Below are 15,742 nucleotides of genomic sequence, written 5' to 3' on the forward strand. Positions count from 1 at the left end.
TTTGGCGGCAGCTACAGCCCCCAAAGCTGGCTTCAAAGCCAAAGGAACAGACTTTCCTTCTCCTCCTTCAGGCCTCTTTGGTCACATATCACACCGGACTTCTGGACCAGAGTCTGCGTTACCGTGGATACGAGGAGGGGCGTGGCCCAGGTATTCAAAAACGGGTTCATCAGCATCAGGAAGAGGCTGCCATGGGAGGTGAGGACAGAGGACTGAAAGCGTTTCAAAGCAAACATTAAAGGCAAAAATATCCCCCTTTTCCTTTCCCTGACGTCCCCAGACCGAGACCAGATGTTGGACACCATTTCCACTTCTGGACGTCCACTGGTTCAGTTCCTGTTAGCTTAGCACAACGACTTGAAGTCTATGGGAGTCGTTAGCCTGGCTCTGTCAAAGTAAAAAAATAAACCTTACAGCAACTCTGAAGCTGTGTGTTTGTGTGTGTCTGGATGCATGTGTGTGTGTGTGTGTGTGTGTGTGTGTGTTCAGTATGTGTGGACAGGTGCTCCTGTGATTGACATCTCAGGTTTCGATGGTCAGGTGACTGACGTCCAGGTTTGGGACTTCCCGCTCCCCTACACAGAGATCTTCAGCTACATGAACAACGGTGACTTCAGGTACGACCCTGTGTGTGTGTGTGTGTGTGTGTGTGTGTATGTGTATGTGTCCTAACCATTGAGTTAGTGGTTAAGGTTACGGTTAGGATCAGATTATTTTTAGGATTAGGATTAGAATTAGGTTAAAATCAGGATTAGGATTAGGTTAAAATTCACATTAGGATCAGGTTAAAGTTAGGATGGGGATTAGGTTAAGATTAGGATTAGATCATGGTTAGGATTGGAATCAGTTTAAAGTTATTATCAGGATTAGGTTAGGATTAGGATTAAGATTAGGATTAGGTTAAAGTAAGGGTTAGGATTAGGGTAAAGTCAGTATTAGGATTAGGTTAAGGTTAGTATTAGGATAAAGTTAAATTTAGGATTAGGATTATATTAAAATTAGGATTAGGATGACTTTAAGGTTAGGATTAGGATCAGGTTAAAGTTAGGATTAGGCTAAATTCAGGGTTAACTTGTAAATGTGTGATACTGAAGATGTCATATTATTTCAGATTATTTTAGGGTCTTAATAAATGACTGGAGGGAGACTTTAAGTTTTTTTAGTTGACATTACAAACAAATGTGTGTGTGTCTGTTAATGTATGTTTACTGGTGTGTGTGTGTGTGTGTGTGTGTGTGTGTGTGTGTGTGTGTGTGTGTCTCCAGCCCTTACCGTGGCAACGTCATTACCTGGTCCCAGATCAGCTATTCCGCCGGAAATAACGCGCTGTTGGAGGATGCCTATGATCGGCAGCTGAAGCGACCAATCGGAGGAGGGGACGGACGGCACGGGCCAATGGGAGAGAAGATGAAGTTTCAAAATGTGCACGGGAAGAAAGAGAGGAAGAGAGAGAGGATGTTGAAATGATACAAAACAAATGAATGAAGAGTCAAAAGAAAAAAAAAACAGGCTTGTAGATGTCGAGACATTCATAATCTGATGACAGTTTGAGATTAACCCTTTAATGTCACTGGCACAATAAAATCCAGCTGCTGCTTCTTTGTTTCCCACAGCAATCTGCAGTGTCATGTGATCTTTGCTCACATTTCTTCATTCCCCACAGATCAGTGGATTATTATTAATTATTGTGTTTTCTGCATCAGTGGCTCTCTAACCTTTTTCAATAATATTCCCACTTTGATAATTTTTCAGCCAAGTTCCAACCTGACAGAAAAAAAAGGTTGGTATAAAAAAGTAATCTTTTTTATACCACCTTAAAAAAAAGGTGTGACTGGATATTTTGTTGAATATAAAATGTGCTGATCAAACTTAAATGTACATTTTTGTACTGAACTTATTATAGCAAAGGCTCGTTATTTTATGAATTATGCATGACTGCAATTTTTTAAAATAATATTTTTAAAGATTTTAAAGAGATTTTAAAAATCTCATGTGACCCCTGCAGTGCTCCAACATGCCACTAGGGGGAAATGCACCCCCATTTAAACAACGCTGTCAATAACAGGGTTTTTTTTTTTTTTTTTTTCTTAAATTTACAAATTTAATCTCAGAGAATATAGAAGTGTTTTTTTTTTCATAAATTTGTGACTTAATCTGCAGATTTTTGAGTTTTTTTTCCTCATAAATTTATTTAAAGGTAATAATACTAATACTACTACACAAACACACAGGTACTACAACCGCTACCACTACTACTACTACTACTGCTACTACAACAGAAACACACAGGTACTTCTACCGCTAATACCACTACTACTACTGCTACTACACAAACGCATAGGTACTACTACTACTATGACTACAAAAATCATGTACTACTACCACTACTACTACTACTACTACTACACAAACACATGGGCATTACTACCAGTACTACTCCGACTAATAATATTCCTACTAAACAAACACATAGGTACTACTACAACTGCAGCTACTACTGCTACTAAACAAATACACTGGTACTGATACCACTGCTACTACTACTACACACATACACAGATACTACTACCATTTCTACTACACAAACATACCGGTACTACTACTACTACTACTATTACTGCTACTACTACTACTACTACTACTACTACTGCTGCTGCTACTACACAAACACAGTTACTACTACTACTACGACTATTACTACTACTACTACTGCTACTATAAAAACACACTGGTACTACTGCCACTACTACTACTACTGCTATTTCCATTACTACTACTGCAGAAACAAAATGGTACGACTACGACTGCTAGTATTAAACAAATACACTGGTACCACTACCACTGCTATCACTACTGCTACTACTACTACTACTACTACACAAACACAAAGGTACGACTACTACGACCAGTACTACTACACAAACATAAAGGTCCTACTGCCACTACTAATATAAAGAAATAAATAAAAAACGTGTCTTACAAATTAAAAAAAAAAAAAAAAAGTGAATTATGTGTAAAGTTGTACCTGCCGCCCTCTTGTGGACAAATTGAGTAAAAACAAAGGCTCGACTGAAGAAAAGAGGAAAGTACACACATACACAGGTACTACAACCACTACTACTACTGCTACTACTGTTACTACACAAATACACAGGTACTATTACTACTACTACTACTACTTTTACTACACAAACACACAAGTACTACAACTACTCCTGCTACTACACAACCACACAGGTACTACTACTGCTAGCACATCTACTACTGCTGATGCAGCAACTACTCAAAAACACCGGTACTACTACTACTATTGCTGATACTTCTACTACACAACCAAACAGCTGGTACTACCTCTAGTAAAATAAATTAATAAATAAAACAAAATGCCTTACCAATTTAAAAAGTATGTGCAGTATGTATAAAGTTGTACCTGCCGCCCTCTTGTGGACAACTCAAAAATCAACGGCTCAACTGAGGAAAAGAGGCTACTGCACAAATACACAGGTACTACAACCACTACTACTACTGCTACTACTGTTACTACATAAATTGACAGGTACAATTACTACTACTGCTACTACATAAACACACAAGTACTACTACTACTACCACTAGTACTATTACTTTTTTTTACTACACAAACACACAGGTACTATTACTTCTGCTACTGCTACTACTAGTGCGCACATACAATGGTACTACTAGCTCTACTACTACTGCTACTACTGTTACTACACAAACACAAAGGTTAATAAATGTATTTTCCAAATTGACGTTGCTGTGTAGGCTTTTGAATGCAGAGTGCGGTTGCTGATGGTTTTGATTTTGCCTCAGTTTGTAACGTGCGTTACTTGTTTTTGCGAACTGTGCCATAGTAACTTTCCATGTGTTAATTGCCGCGTAGTTTAACACTGGTTTGTTACTTTGGCACTTTGTGTCGTTCGCTCTTGTCATATATAGTGCCTATACTGTGTTGTGAGTTTTTGAATAGTTTTACGCATGTGTTTTGTGCTGGGTTATTTTGAGGACGTGTCTTGTTCGGCTTGTGTCAGACTGTTTGGTGTCGTGGCAGTGCGAGTGACATTTGTTTGGTAGCCTTGAAAATGGAGTTCGATCTTGAGGATTTTGTGGGGCAACCCTGCCTTAATAAACTCCATCGTTGCAAAAAGGAGAACCTGCTGGCTATAGCTGATCATGATGGTGTCGCTGTGTCTAAAGGTTCGAGGAAGCACGCGATAAAATCTGAGTTATGCTCCATGTTGTTTGATAAAGGGGTTTTGCCGTGTGGTCCCAGTGCGACAGAATCAAAGTCACCTGTTGTAACCACTGGGGTGCAAAGTCTGGATGAAATGCTTAGACTTAAAGAATTGGGAATTTAAATGCGTCGTCTAGACATAAAGAGAAAGAACTCAGTAACGAGTTGGAGTTGTGTAAAATAGAGGAGGAAACAAAAAGGCAGCTTTGGGTAATGGGGATTGAACTGAGACCGCCTTCCTCACCCGCTGAGTCTGGACCTCAGTCTTTCGTATTTGACGTGAATAAATGTATTCGAATTACTCCTCCATTTAGTGACAAAGATGTTGATAAATATTTTGTCTTGTTTGTCGTGTCACAACTACTTTGAAATTGCCTAAAAGTGTTTGGCTTTTGCTTCTCCAGTGTGTGTTGCGGATGAGTACATCCTCACTCACAGAGACACATCTGAAATGTCTCATTCTTTTCCAGAGTGCAATGTTCCTGTTGCTAAACCTCCTGTGGTGTCGTTTAAGCCGAGCTTGGATGGAGAGGTGAAGCTTGGTAGTAAGGATGGTGTGGGGGCGAAAGAAAAACCTGTTTGCTTTTACTGTACAAAGCATGGTCACACTATAAATAACTGTTTTGCCCTGAACAAAAAGCACAAGCCTCCAAAGGCAGTTAACCTGGTGAAAACTGAACCTTTGTCCAGCCAGCCCATTTTATCAAAGCCTGATGATGTGTACTTTTCTTTTATCATGAAAGGCTGTGTTTATCTAACAGATGAGGGTCCCAAAGTTCCTGTCACCATCTTGAGGGACACTGCAGCTTCACAGTCAGTCATCCTGGAGGGTGTATTGCCACTTTCGGAGACATCTTTTGTCAACTCTGATGTTTTGGTGCGAGGGTTTGATATGCAGTTTGTGGGGGCACCTTTGCATGCTATCCACCTTGACTCAGATTTGGTTAAAGGGCGGGTAGTTGTAGGAGTTCGTTCACAGTTCCCCATAGAAGGTGTATCTTTCATCCTTGGCAACGATTTGGCTGGAGGTAAAGTGCTTGTGGTCCCTATGTCGTACCTGGAGAGGGCCGCTTGTTTTCCCTCTTCTGTCAGAGCAGAGGTCAAGGCTGCCGGGGCGCTGTCCAGTGCTGAAACCACTGATCAGGGCCGCTGGGTCGTGGCGCTGTCCAGTTCTGAAACCACTGATCAGGTCCGCTGGGTCGTGGCGCTGTCCAGTTCTGAAACCACTGATCAGGTCCGCTGGGTCGTGGCGCTGTCCAGTTCTGAAACCACCGATCAGGGCTTCTCGGTCGTGGCGCTGTCCAGTGCTGATTCTAGTGAGCCTCCGGTTGCGTCAGCGTTGCCTGATGAGCTCGCTGAAGATGTTGCTCCATCCAGTGCTGTTGTACACGGACGGCTAAAAACCTCTGAAATGTTGTCGAAACTTGGCATTTGTTTCTGCATGTAATCAATTTAAAAAGATAATTAATTGTAATAAATTAATGTTCAAGACAAAGTTAGTTAAGATTAAAACATTAATCATTAAAATGGTTTAAAAAGCAATTTCACTTAAGATTAACAGATGCCACAGCATAAATAAGTTTTTTAAAAAAGTACAAATTCATTGTTATGAATATTTTTGTTTGTTTTGGAAGTTAATTAGAATAAGAGGAAATGGTGTGTGTGTGTGTGTGTGTGTGTGTGTGTGTGTGAAGTCAATCACTGGATTAGGGAGTTTGGGTCATGGGCATGAAAAAAGCATATGGTAAAAAAAAAAAAAAAAAAAAAAAAAAAAAAAAAAACAGCACAGGTAAATCAAAAAATGTCACTGTCATGTCTTATGCCACAGTAATTGTGTTACCAGTAGGTGGAGCCCTAACACTGCCTCTGCTGTTCAGACTTTTCTAATATGTGCAGATGACTGAACAAGACAGTGTGTGTGTGTGTGTGTGTGTGTGTGTGTGCGTTCAGTATTAGCAGAATATTATTTTATAAATCGCTGTTGTGCAGTTTTTTCTGCTATCTGCTGTAATCTGGGAATTCTTGGTGATGATAACCTCATCAGTCCGAGCCTCTCCTCTGCGCTCCGGAGGTGGGAATGTGACGGAGACACTGAGCGGACTTTGATGTGACTTTGGACTTGGCTTCTGTCTGTTTCAGCTGAAATGTGCTGATGGAATAGTTTTGGCTTAGCGGCACAGAAACTCTGCTGTGTTGATCGTTGATGATGAAGTGGCTCTGAAAGTGACGTGTAATGTGAAGTGAAATAATAGTGAAATAATATATACATACAATAATATATACATAATAATTTGACGCTGCCTCACACACATTTTGGGCTCCATTATTATTTCAACAGTGCGGCTTCAGCTCAGCAGCTCAGCGTCTGCGCCGCCACTTCCCCCCGTCTCCAAAATGCTCCTCCATATGGGAATGGGACCCGCTGCACATTTTGCTCTGACTGGATTTGTGTAGTGGCTCACGCGCTTGGGGGGCTGCGTGTTTATGTTGATGTTTGTGCATTTGTTGTTGTTCTATTATGGGATGTCTGCTAGAACACACCGGAACGTCATGTTTTCTTATTATTTCATGTTTCTGAATAATCCCATGAGGGACGGGTCATATCAGCATCCACACACAAAATAAAATGCTCTTTCTTTCTTTCTTTCTTTCTTTCATTAAAAAAAAAAAAAAAATCACCTAAAATCAGAAATACTGATTTCTATTTTATCGGGCATCAGATTTTTCATGTCGTTCTTTTTTTCGTATCTCTCAAATTTAGAAATTCAGAATGAAAAAAAAATAATAATAATAAAATCAATCAAATGAAACTGTTAGTTGGAAATGTCCTAGAAAAAAAAATCAGCAGGATGGATGAGAAGTGTTTGCTGACTGAAGAATTGTGCACAGCTGTTTGACACAGTCTCACATGGCAGAGTCACACTCATGCCAGTCATTTTCTGTCAGTTGTCAATCAAGGATTTCCTTTTGTGTGACGCAGTTAATCCAGGAGAGTTCCGACTCTTTCTGAGAGATCTGTGTTCACTGTTTTGAAAAAGGCTATGAAAACTGTGTGAAACCAGTGAAGAAGAGCTCACGCACTTTGCAAGAGAAGACCTCTGCTGGGCTGAGAAGGTGATGACGAAGATCCAGAGGATCCCACTTTCCTAAACATCGAGATCAAACCTGGAATAAAAATACATAGAGACTGAGAGAAGTTCCATTTCTGTGCAGCAGGTGGCGGTAAAGCTCCATCACCGACAGACAGCGCCTCCCGTTGAGGAACTGAACGTGAAAGCAAACATTTGTTCTGTGACTCCGCCATCAGCGCCTCCGGTAAGACTTCAGATTCGCCATTTTGCTGTAAACTATTAGACTGTAGCCTAAAAAAAGAAGCTGTGAGTCTCTTGTGTCGGTGACAGGTGTGTGTGTGTGTGTGTGTGTGTGTGTGTGTGTGTGTGTGTGTGTGTGTGTGTGTGTGTGTGTGTGGACTGAAGGCTCACTGACGAGCCGCTTCATCTGCTCGTTGCTCATTAGTGCTTTGCTTCAGCCGAGCAAACACACTCCCACTCTTCTGGGCTTCTCACTTGATTTGGGCCGTTTATCGAATTCTTCCGCTTACATGCTGCTCTCTGACACTTTTGAACCGTTTAAAGTCTCGACACTCAGGGCCGCCCCTCCCTACACGCAGAACACGCAGCTGCGTAGGGCCTCACGATCCCTTGGGGCCTCATTTTGCCCACGGTACAAGCGCGATGCCCGTGAGGCTAGATCACCAAGTCAGCCCAAGCCAGGAGGAAAGAAAAAAGAGCCCTGTAATCTGACACCCCACTGCACGCGTCACTGCACGCGTCACAGCAATCTGCATCCGACCAATCAGTGGTCAGATGCACCGACACTGCTGCAGGTGAGGAGAGAGATGGCTTCTGAGAGGAATTTTGAATCTGGAGCAACTAAGAGGGGAAAAAATCAAAACAAGAGGAAGAGTGGGTATGTTGTTTAAATAAATGTAAAACTTTGTGGCGCCACATAAACACCTCAGCTGCTAATCATATTGAGATAGAAGAGAGACGACTGCCAGTCTCTGTCTAAAATGTGGCCTGGCGGTGACATCTTCCAGCAGCCCTTTAACCATTTCTTGAAAGTCTTGTTAATGCCTGCATATGCATTCACCTCTGTGGAAAAGGAGTGGTAAAGTGACCAGCTGGTGGTCGTATATTAGCTTAAGTTTTATAGCCTACCAATCCATGCATCAGTAAAGAAGATCAGTTTAAGGCTATTTGAAATGAATTTATTTAATTCATAACACACATGCTTGTTTAGTTCACTGACCTGCTTTCAGATATTTGTCAGGTTGAAGGTACTTTTTCTTTTTTTTTTTTTTCTTTTTTTTTTTTTTTTAGAAAAACATCTTTTGTTGATTATTTTTTCAATTGATGACTATTTGTGACTCAGATTTTTTGAATTTATTCTAGTTTGAAGTTTTTTTTTTTTTTTTTAGGTGACGCATACAGTACCATACCATACCATACAACTTTATTTATACAGCACATTTAAAAACAACAAAGCTGAACCAAAGTGCTGTACAAGTTAACCCTATAAAGCATGAAAGAATTGGCAGAAAATTCCAATTTTTTTAAAACTGAACCCTTTAATTAGTCCTATAACTATATATATATATATATATATGTGTGTGTGTGTGTGTGTGTGTGTGTGTGTGTGTGTGTGTGTTAAATAACATACTGCTTTACTCACTCTGACGTTTACATTCAACGTCCGCGAGATCTCTTTCTTCACGTCCTTTCTATGCTTTCTGGCACACTCGACTCGCGAGACCTCCTTACAAGTGAACGTCTCGCAAGCATATGGTTGCGAGGGGCAGGTGTTTGGCATGTACCAGTGCACACAGTGTATAATGAAGTAGAGGCAAATTGCAGGGAGAGAAACAGAACAAGACAGGGTACTATGAGCTCACGAGAAGTCCCAGTACGCCGTAAAAACTCCCGGTACCGGACAGGCTAAAACTGAGAAGTGTCGGTACTCCATACAGGCCCACTTAAAGCATCATAATTCTGTTTGAAGTGAACAAAGTGAACATGTCACATTCCAGGGTGACTCAACTTCTTTTTAACCAACAAGATTATTCGGTTAAAGTTCAAACAGTCAACAACCGGTCAAACAGCCACCAGTTAGCAAGCAGGAGAGACCAGACACCCCCTTAACTCAGCCGTGTGTCCATGAGGAGTGACTGCTCTATAGGTCGAATTATACTGTTCAAAGATGGACAGCACTCCACTTGTCAAAGGTGATATCATTTTCACAGTCATGAGATAAAAAATGAGTTTCTCTCTTTCGCTCTTCAGCCTCTGTTGAGTTTCCTTTTTCAAAACATCACATCCAAAGTGTGTGTGTGTGTGTGTGTCCTCTACAGAGTCCACCAGCAGAGCTCAGAGGTTCCCAGTGGTCAGTCTGCCCTGGAGCATCAAACAGACTTGGCCTCCATATTTAAGGTGTGTAAATGTCCAGCCTTTAACTTCAGCTGCTCACTAATTTTAGAAGAACCGTTCTGCTCATAGCAGCCAAAATGTGAGGACTTTCAATCTGTGCAAGCTGGATTTTTTTGCTTTTTGTTTCATGTCTGATTTTGTGTCCAGAGTTTGGAACTGAAGTTTTAGTCGTATGTTTTTCTGTTCCAGCTGCTGGAGGAGAACATCATCACCTTTGTGAAGAACGAGCTGAAAAACATCCAGAGGTCTCTGAGTCCAGATTACCCAGAATACTTAGAGAGGCAGAGGGAGGATGAGGAGGTGTTGGACGGTGAGGAGGAAGAGCAGAGGAGGAGCAGCAGAGAGGCTTTTCTGCAGATCACACTTCACTTCCTGAGGAGAATGAAGCAGGAGGAGCTGGCTGAGCGTCTGTGGAACAGTAAGAGAATTTTAACACCTTCAACAGGATGGAGAGGAGGAATGATGGGAAAATGGAAATATTTTCATTTCTAATCTTGGCTGCAAATTCAGACATTTCTGAAATGAATTTACCTGGTTTTTGTTTGTTGGTTCATTCAGAAACTCCTGCTGATCTTTGCCAACGTGAACTCAAATCGAAGCTGAAGAAGAAGTGTGAGTGTGTGTTTGAGGGGAATGCTAAAGCAGGAAACCCAACACGTCTGAATCAGATCTACACAGAGCTGTACATCACAGAGGGAGGGAGTGGAGAGCTCAATGAGGAACATGAGGTCAGATGGATTGAAACAGCATCCAGGAAACCAGACACACCAGAAACAACAATCAGATGTGAGGACATCTTTAAAGCTTTACATGGAAGAGATGGACCAATCAGGACAGTTATGACAAAGGGAGTGGCTGGCATTGGGAAAACAGTCTTAACACAGAAGTTCACTCTGGACTGGGCTGAACACAAAGTCAACCAGCATGTCCACTTCACATTTCCATTCACTTTCAGAGAGCTGAATCTGCTGAGAGGGAAAAAGTTCAGCTTCTTGGAACTTCTTCATCACTTCTTCACTGAGACCAAAGAAGCAGGAATCCGCAGGTTTGAGCAGTTCCAGGTTGTGTTGATCTTTGACGGTCTGGATGAGTGTCGACTTCCTCTGGACTTCAACAACAACCAGATCCTGACTGATGTTACAGAGTCCACCTCAGTGGACGTTCTGCTGACAAACCTCATCAAGGGGAACCTGCTTCCCTCTGCTCACCTCTGGATAACCACACGACCTGCAGCGACCAATCAGATCCCTCCTGAGTGTGTTGACATGGTGACAGAGATGAGAGGCTTCACTGACCCACAGAAGGAGGAATACTTCAGGAAGAGGTTCAGAGATAAGAAGAAGGCCAGCAGAATTATCTCCCACATCAAGACGTCACGAAGCCTCCACATCATGTGCCACATCCCAGTCTTCTGCTGGATCACTGCTACAGTTCTGGAGGACGTGTTGAAGACCAGTGAGGGAGGAGACCTGCCCAAGACCCTGACTGAGATGTACATCCACTTCCTGCTGGTTCAGTCCAAAGTGCAGAACGTCAAGTATCATGGGAGAGCTGGGACAGATCCACTGTGGACTCCAGAGACCAGGAAGATGATCCTGTCTCTGGGAAAACTGGCTTTTGAGCAGCTGGAGAAAGGCAACCTGATCTTCTATGAAGCAGACCTGGCAGAGTGTGGCATTGATATCAGAGCAGCCTCAGTGTACTCAGGAGTGTTCACACAGATCTTTAAAGAGGAGCGTGGGCTGCACCAGGACAAGGTTTTCTGCTTCGTCCATCTGAGCCTTCAGGAGTTTCTGGCTGCTCTTTATGTCTTTCTGACTTTCATCAACTCTGGAGTCAATCTGCTGACACAACAATCAACCTCCTGGTGGTTTACAGTGTTCAACAAATCCAAACTAAAACAAAAACCCCTCCTCCAGAGTGCTGTGGAAAAGGCCTTAGAGAGTCCAAATGGACACCTGGACTTGTTCCTGCGCTTCCTCCTGGGTCTTTCACTGCAGACCAATCAGACTCTCCTACGAGGCCTACTGACACAGACAGGAAGTAGCTCACAGACCAATCAGAAAACAGTCCAGTACATCAAGGAGAAGATCAGGAAGAGCCCCTCTCCAGAGAGAAGCATCAACCTGTTCCACTGTCTGAATGAGCTGAAGGACCATTCTCTAGTGGAGGAGATCCAACAGTACCTGAGTTCAGGACGTCTCTCCACAGACAAACTGTCTCCTGCTCAGTGGTCAGCTCTGGTCTTCATCTTACTGTCATCAGAAGAAGATCTGGACGTGTTTGACCTGAAGAAATACTCTGCTTCAGAGAAAGCTCTTCTGAGGCTTCTGCCAGTGGTCAAAGCCTCCAAGAAATCTGTGTAGGTTCATAGAGAAGTTGATATATTTTCATATATTTTGTGATCTATGCTGTAAAAAAAAAAAAAAAAAAAAAAAAAAAAACCTCTTAGCTTTTATCTTTTTCACTAATTCCTCCTCAGGCTGAGTGGCTGTAATCTGTCAGAGAGAAGCTGTGCAGCTCTGGCCTCAGTTCTCAGCTCCCAGTCCTCTAGTCTGAGAGAGCTGGACCTGAGTAACAACCAGCTGTGGGATTCAGGAGTGAAGCGTCTCTCTGCTGGACTGGAGAGTCCACACTGCAGACTGGAGGCTCTCAGGTCAGGATCAGAGAACTCAAGAGCTTTCAAACTGGACTAAATGAAAACACAAAGCTGATCACACATTTGAATATTTGTCTGAATGAACCCAGCTAATTTCAGATCAGTGTAAATCCAACATGTATCTGTATCAGACTGTGTTGTTGTTGTTGGTGTGTCCATGTGCAGGCTGTCAGGCTGTCTGCTCACACAGGAAGGCTGTGCTTCTCTGGCCTCAGCTCTGAGCTCCAACCCCTCCCATCTGAGAGAGCTGGACCTGAGCTACAATCATCCAGGAGACTCAGGAGTGAAGCTGCTCTCTGCTGGACTGGAGGATCCAACCTGGAGACTGGAGGCTCTCAGGTATGGAGAGACACACACACTGTCTTCTAGAGGCCTGAGGAATATTGTTTCATGTTGAATGGTGGATATGAGTGACGTGGTCTGCTAAATCCTTCATAGGGAAGGTTATTTACTGCTCATATTTCCATCATCAAAGAGAATCTGCTGCTCTGACTCTGTTTCTTCCTCCAGGGTGGACCATGGTGGAGAGCAGAGGTTGAAACCAGGCCTGAGGAAGTGTAAGTGTGGATTTAGTTTGATTCCTGAACACAAAGCAGCAAACATTCAGCTGTTTAGATGGTGCAGCTGCAGCTTCTGCTGTTTGTTCTCAGCTGCTTTTAATGTTCAACCAAAAATCATTTAGTTGCTACATGACTACATGAGTTTGTTGTTTATCTGTTACACTTTATGTCCACGCTAAGTTAATTAAGTTGCATGAAACATTTTGTGAATTAATATTACACAAATAATAATCAAACAGAATTGCTTCCACCTCTGTAATAAAATGTACACAGTTTATATCATATTTTCTTTTTCATGTACATCTCTGGCATCATCAACTTGTTAACAATTTAATTTTTAAACTGTTAATAAACCAACATGATAAAGACAACGGGTGTGTTAGATAAAAATCTGCTGGTGTTTTGTGTCTTGTTCTCTCCATCAGATTCCTGTGAACTCAAACTGGACACAAAAACAATAAACAGACACCTCGTCCTGTCTGAGGACAACAGGAAGGTGACAGCAGTGAGAAGGGAGCGGCTATATCCTGATCACCCAGAGAGGTTTGACTTCTGGAAACAGGTCCTGTGTAGAGATGGTCTGACTGGTTGCTGTTACTGGGAGGTCGAGAGGAAAGGAGGGGTTGATATCGCAGTGACTTACAGAGGAATCAGCAGGACAGGAAGCGGAGCTGACAGCAGTTTTGGAGGGGACAAAAACTCCTGGAGTCTGTTCTGCTGCAATGCTAAGCGTTTCACTGCCAGGCACAACAACATCAGCACAGCCATCCCTGCCCCCTCCTCTAACAGAGTGGCAGTGTATCTGGACTGGCCTGCTGGCTCTCTGTCCTTCTACCGCGTCTCCTCTGACACACTGATCCACCTCCACACCTTCACCTCCACATTCACTGAGCCTCTGTACCCGGCCTTTGGGTTTGGGTTTGGGGTTTTTTCACATGACTCCTCAGTGTCTCTGTGTCAGATGGAGTGAGAGTCACCTCTAACATCACACAAGTACAAGAACATGGACATTTTTCTTCCGTTCTTCCTCTTTCTCTTTTGTTTCTTAATTTTTTGTTGTTGCTGTCGCTAAGGTGTATTCATCTGATTTTCTGTCTTTGATGATTTGACAGTGTAACCAGTATGCACCACTGATTAGCTAAATGTAAGGAATAATAATAATAAAAGCAACTGTAAGAATTTGGACCAGTCTCAGAAAACCTAGGAACATCAGGAGCCTGAGTTGGATTACTATAATGAAATAGAGACAGAGGACATGGATGTGGATTTTGAATGAATTTTGAATGTATATTTACCATAAACCATATGAATTCAAGGTACAATGTGGCAATGACAATTCACTAAAATAACCAAAACAATAAACCCTTTGTGCACAGTAAAAAAAATAAAATAAAATAAAGACCCAGGGAATTGTAAAATGTCTTTGTAAGAGTCACAGTTCTCACTCCCACTCCAATGTAGTGTATGAAGAAAGGTATGTATGCTGTCTAGTTAGTTGTTGCCACTGCAGCAACTAATCTTCTTGGGGTCCAGACAAAAAAAAAAAAAAAAAAAAAAAAAAAAAAAAAAAAAAAACAATACATACATACAAACATACAAATAACATTATACAGTGTATATAGTATATAATAAGACATTACATTTCAATATATCATTACTCTATACTCATTTTGGAAAAAACATGTTTATAATACGTTGATGAAACATCTCCAGGGGTGGAATGTCCTGTATGAGCACCAATATGGATTTAGGAAAAGTTATTCTACTGAAATGACTGTGTTACAGTTGGTAGACAAAATTCATACTGCTTTGAATAATAATGAATTTGCTCTTGGAATATTTCTTGGTTTCACATTTCATGGTTGTACTGGGATTACTTATAAATGGTTTTGTAATTACATTTATAATTATCAACAGTTTGTTAAAATCAATGGATGGACATCTAATAGAGCTGTTATAACATGTGGGGTCCCGCAAGGATCAATTTTAGGACCACTCCTGTTCCTTATTTATATCAAAGACCTGTCTGCGGCAGTATCTTCCTTGTTTCCACTACTTTTTGCGGATGATACCAACTTATTTCTTGCACACGCTGATTTCTCTGTTATAATGGATAGGGCTAATAGGGATCTAGAAAACATCTCCAAATGGTTTAAATTAAACAAATTATCTCTTAATGTAAAAAAAAAAAAAAAATCCAATTTTATCATATCTACATCAAAAAACCAAAAATACGGTAAACTTAATTCCTATAGCAGCATTCTATATCTATCTATCTATCTATCTATCTGTATATATATATATATATACATACATATATATATATATATATATATATATATATATATATATATATGGGAGCACTCGGGACTCAAACAGAGTCCAAGATCTGAGTCCAGAAGAGTGCAGAGTTCAGAACAGCTGAGATCTTGAAGAAGCTCAAAGTCCCAGGTCTCTGGTGGAGACTGAGACTGAGGAGGACACACATCACACCCAGAGACATTTTACATCTGTCCACTGGAGTGTCCTATATGGACACACTGCCTGTAGCCCTGAAGGCCCTGCAGTGTTTATTCTGCTGTGTGGCTGTGTGTGTGTCATACAATAACAACAACAACAACAACAACAACAACAACAATAATAATAATAATAATATAAAAGATATGTGACTTTCCAGGCTTAAGGGCTGCTTTTGATCATTTATTAACCCAAAGGGAGATAAGGTGGAACACATAGTTTGAGAAATATAATATTTCAAAACACATTAACTTGGAACAAGAGA

General features: G+C 41.5%; 1 protein-coding gene across 1 annotated transcript in view; it reads left to right on the plus strand.

The window, feature by feature from the left end:
* The window catches only part of LOC115355190 (protein NLRC3-like), a 54,101-nt gene extending 39,628 nt beyond the window's left edge, over positions 1-14,473 (plus strand). Inside the window, exon 8 of the mRNA XM_030045897.1 lies at positions 13,705-14,473. Within this exon, the coding sequence (XP_029901757.1) occupies positions 13,705-13,930 (226 nt within the window). The 3' untranslated portion in view covers positions 13,931-14,473. The remainder of the gene's footprint in view (positions 1-13,704) is intronic.
* The last annotated feature ends 1,269 nt before the right edge of the window (positions 14,474-15,742 follow it).

This window comes from Myripristis murdjan, chromosome 23, assembly GCF_902150065.1.
Source record: "Myripristis murdjan chromosome 23, fMyrMur1.1, whole genome shotgun sequence".
In the NCBI taxonomy this organism is placed as follows: Eukaryota; Metazoa; Chordata; class Actinopteri; order Holocentriformes; family Holocentridae; genus Myripristis; species Myripristis murdjan.